General features: G+C 41.4%; 1 gene segment (V, D, J or C); it reads right to left on the bottom strand.

Moving 5' to 3' along the window:
• Positions 1-890, bottom strand: LOC122738681. The segment is given in 3 exon segments: positions 1-122; positions 453-746; positions 845-890. Coding segments are annotated over 3 exon segments (462 nt in total).
• Positions 891-4,981: the final 4,091 nt, after the last annotated feature.

Below are 4,981 nucleotides of genomic sequence, written 5' to 3'. Positions count from 1 at the left end.
TTACACAAGTTTAGTATGGACTGCAGTGAAGAGAGTACTGAGGCTGGGAGAACAACCAATAGGGCTACCATGAGAGTCCAGGTGTGAGCTTCTAACCACCCACCTCAGGGTGGTTGCAGAACCTGAGGAGAGAAGGGAGAGTATACAAGAATAATGAAAGTAAAATTAACCAGACATAACTACTGATTGAATGAGGGGTGGAGGTTGGAGTGAGAGTGAGGCATTGAGAACGACAGTTAGTTGCTGGCAAAGTTGCTTTCTCCTGGGACAGAAGAAAAAATACTAAAGGCTATAAAGAAAAATAGCTTATATTCACTCTACACCTGTTGCTGGAGCTATTCATCTTGTACTGTGTATCATGAGCTCAACTCCCCTCTGGCCTCATTGGCTTCTTGCCTCCTGGCAGGGTAAGTTTCTGTCTAGTCTCACATTCCTTTTCCTCACTGTGTTACTTGTATAGTAATACACAGCTGTATCCTCAGTTTTAAGGGAAGTCATCTGTAGATTTAACATGCTGTTGCCATCATCTCTGGAGATGGTGAATCGACCTTTCACAGAGTCTGCATAGTATATACTACTTCCACCTGTATTAATTCTTGCAACCCATTCCAGTCCCTTCCCTGGAGCCTGGCGGACCCAGTAGCTGCTGAAGGTGAATCCAGAAGCTTGGCAGGAAAGTCGAAGAGATCCTCCAGGCTTTCTCACATCACCCCCAGACTCCACCAGCTGAACATCACAACGGATACCTGCAAATGAACAGTCATTAAAGACAATAATCATACAAGGAGCTCACTTCAAAGAGTGTTTCTTTGACAAAAAGAAATGCACAAACATCCAAAACTACCTTGTAAAATAGACAGAATGATAATTCCAATCAGTTCAAAACCCATTGTTCAGGCTCTTGAGTGCCAGTCCTTAGGAGAGAAAGGAAAAGCTCCTCTCCCAGAGCTACAGGCACAGGTTTTGTGCTAGTTTTCATCCCTATAGGGAGGAGTCCAATTTGCATATCTTTCTCTGTTTAGTGTGAAGAAGAGCAACTCCCTCCCTCTGTGCTGATTCCCCTCCCTGAGCTGCAGAGAGGTGGATCCCCTAGAATTGGTTCTAGGAGAATATTGTGAATAGAAAATATTATGAAATGCATAATGGATGATTTTTACTACATTAAATTTAAAAGGTTTTGTACAACCAGAAGTAATGCAGCCAAAATTAGAAGGCAAGCAGAAAACTGGGAAACAATTTTTACAGACAGTATTCCTGATAAAGTCCTCATTTCTAAAATATATTGGGAATGAAATCAAATTTATAAGAATCCAAGTCATTCCCCAATTGAGAAATGGTCAAAGGACATGAACAGGCAGTTTTCACATGAAGAAATCAAAACTATCTATTGCCATATGAAAAAATGTTCTAAATCACTATTGATAGAGAAATGAAAATTAAAACAACTCTGAGGTACCACCTCATACCTATCACATTAACTAATATGACAAAAAAGGAAAATAACGTAGGATAAGCTGTGGAGAAATTGGAACACTAATTCATTGTTGGTAGAGTTGTGAACTGATCCAACCATTCTGGAGAGCAATTTGGAACTATGCCCAAAGGACTATGGGGTTATGCATACCCTTTGTCCCAGTAATACCTCTACTAGGTCTGTATCCCAAAGAGGCCATTAAAAAGGGAAAAGGACCCACATATACAAAAATATTTATAGCAGCTCTCTTTGTGGTGGCAAAGAATTGGAAATTGAGGGAATGCCCATCAGTTGGGGAATGGCTGAACAAGCTGTGGTTTATGAATGTCATGGAATACTATTGTGCTGTAAGAAGTGATGAACGGGGTGGGGGGGGGCTGCCTGGATTCAGGAGGAAATGAGTTAAAAATCTGGCCTCAGACACTTGACACTTCCTAGCTGTGTGACCCTGTTCAAGTCACTTAACCCTCATTTATGACTCCACCCCCAAAAAGGGGAAAAAATGATGAGCAGGCAGATTTTAGAACAACCTGGTATGATGTTTAAAAACAGAAAACCACAGACCCTGAAAGTAAATACCTCAGCATCAAATATTCTTGAGTTCCCTCCCTAAACTAGTATTCTCAAAGCCTCTTGCAGTAGGAGTTTCTGTATGGTGCCATACTCCTTTCATTCACTGAGTCTGTTCCACAGTAATAAGTGTCTTTATCCTCAGCTTTAAGGGAATTCATTTGAATATACAGTGTCTTGTTGCCTTTTCCCCAGGAGATTATGAATCAGCCTTTCACAGAGAACGCATAAGCATCACTTCTCACTGCCATCATTCTTTCTTTTTTTTTTTTTAGTAAGGCAATTGGGGTTATAAGTGATTTGCCCAGGATCACACGGCTAGTAAGTGTTAAGTGTCTGAGGCCATATTTGAACTCAGGTACTCCTGACTGCAGGGCCAGTGCTCTATCCACTGCACCACCTAACTGCCTCCTGCCATCATTCTTAATAACTAAGATCCACACCAGCCCGTTCAGTGGAGCCTGGAAGACCCAGTGCATCTCAGTCACCAGTCACTAAGGATCAGGAGACATGCAAGAGACACCCCAGGCTGTCTCATATCTTCACCAAACTCCACAAATTGAATATCACATTGAACAACTGCAAACAAAAAGAGATTGCTTTTAAAGACAAAAGATATGTCACACCAAAGCAGAAGTTCAGAGAGTCTCTCCATCTCCAAAATTCTACCTTGGAAAATGTTCAGAACGAAAATCCAAATCAGAAAAGCATGGAAAGACATGCGTGAAATGACAAGAGCAAAGTGAGCAAAATCAAGAGAGCATTAATAAAAATAGCAATAATAACAACTATATTGTTCTAAGAATCACCTTGAGCAACTAAATCATTTTGACTTTATAAATATACAACTTAAAAATAAAGTACATATTAAGAAAGCTGTCTGCATCCAAAGAAATAATGGATAAGTACAACTATGTACAGAATAATTTTACATATATACCTACTTGTGTCTAATGGTAGCCAGCCATCTCTTGGGGGAGGGAGAGAAATTTACATGACAATGTTGTATTATGTAAGGGTGGAATAGCAAGTTGTGTATGGTAGATTTACAGTTTCATGTGCAATCATCTTTCTTATTATACTATGTTATGGAAATGTTTGCTTTGTTCCGTGAATTGAAAATAAAATATATTTTTTTAAAAATTCAATTCAGGTGAAATTACAATGTGGAGGCTCTACAAGGTCAGTTTTCAGGGTAAAGGAGAATTACACAAGGCTAAAGCACCTCTCCTAGAAGTACAGGTTTTGTGCTGGTTTTACCAAAGAAGAAGGAATTTTGCATGTTCTCCTCTCTTCAATATGATATGGGGGAAAACCGATAGGAGAAAGCACGTGGGTCCTTAGGATTCCTCTGTAAAGAATTACACTCTTGCACAAGACCTAATTAGGAATAAGAGAACAGGTTTATTGGGGTACAAGAGAAACCGGCCAGGAGGAAGGTTTTGTCAGAACAAAACGCTTTCCCCCCTAGCTAACTTGTGGGGTGCCATTTTATAGGGTTTAGATGGGGGTGGGTAAGAGTCTCTTATTGTGTGAGGGGCTGGTGGTCTTCCCGAGTTGCGCTGGAGTTGGAAGAATCCCTCATGAGAGATCTGGTGGTGGGTGTCAACTTTGTCCTGATGGGTCTAAGCAGTCTGCTGATGGGCGGTTCCAGGTGGTCTTCTCCTGGATTACCTCATCCAGATGCTTAGAATGACTGGAATGTAGGGTGATGGTCCTGGAGCATGCTCAGTTCCATCTGTGCCGCTTATCTCTGTTAGGTGAGTGTGTGTGTCCTTGATTGTGTTCAAGGACAGGCCTACTTGATTTCAAGGGAAAACCCCTGAGGTTTCAAGGAAAAAGTTCCTTGAACCCCCCCAGAGAATTGTTGGGGTGACCGGGGCCCATAATCCTCCCATGACAAATAGAAGGAAAAGCAACTCCTCTCTCTCCCTGAACTGGAAAAAGACGTTTCCTTCAGAACTGGTTCTAAAGCCTTGGAGAACATTTTATGACATTAAGAACATACAACTTTAATGATGTGAAAGACAGTGTCTGCCCTTCCCCATCACTCCAATTCTTGTCAGTACCAACAGAATGCTTATTAGGCTTTTCTTTGTTATGGATACTTTCTGAGTCAATCTCTTCCTATTTCTGATTAAGAAAGCACCCTAACCTTTTCTCATTCCTCATTTTGAATGGAATCTGCTTGTGGATTACTTTTTTTCTCAGGATCTTGGTTCCTGTCCCTTGGCTCCTGAGTTTCTTTCTGGGTCCCTTACTTGTTTTTAGAATTGGGATCCCCCTTTCTGGCAATCATGTCGTCTCCTCTTCCAGGTAGAGGAATTGAGGCATGAAATGTACAGATGTTAAGTGTGTGGAACAATTATGGATTTGAGTCAGATTAAATTCTGAGGATGGAGTCTGAAAGATACCTAGACCCGCCCCAGAATAGCTAGCCTCTTACTTTGCTTAAAAGTTAATTGCTTGTCAAATTCTCACTGTCTCCTTTAAGTTTTATTGATGAGATAATGGACTTGGGTAAGTTCTGTAAACTTTGGGGATGGGGTCTGGGAGATATCCAGTCCCCCAGTAAGTTTTATTACTTGTCACAGTTCTACCAATTAGCACTATTTACTTTACTTCTGCTTAGTTCCCACATGCCAGCTACACTTTAGTTTATGGCCTGTAATAAAAAACTCCCCTCTCACATGTCAGAATCCCAGTCCCCGTCATGGCAGATAAGGGAGTGATTTCTGCCTCCCTCTTTCTTTGACATTCCTCAGACTTGTACCCCTTCCCCTTCTCCCCTTTGTTCTTGGACACGTCTCTATACATGGATCACGAGCTGGGTACGCACCTTGGGATGAGACAGGATTGGATGTTAGATTGTGAGCTCATCCACCCTAGGTGTACATGGGGACAGTCCTTTTCAAGATTACTATAAAAACCTAGAGG

Source organism: Dromiciops gliroides, chromosome 2 (genome assembly GCF_019393635.1).
Source record: "Dromiciops gliroides isolate mDroGli1 chromosome 2, mDroGli1.pri, whole genome shotgun sequence".
Lineage (NCBI taxonomy): Eukaryota > Metazoa > Chordata > Mammalia > Microbiotheria > Microbiotheriidae > Dromiciops > Dromiciops gliroides.
Note: the sequence above shows the minus strand (reverse complement) of the source record. Positions and strands in the feature narration are given on the sequence as shown.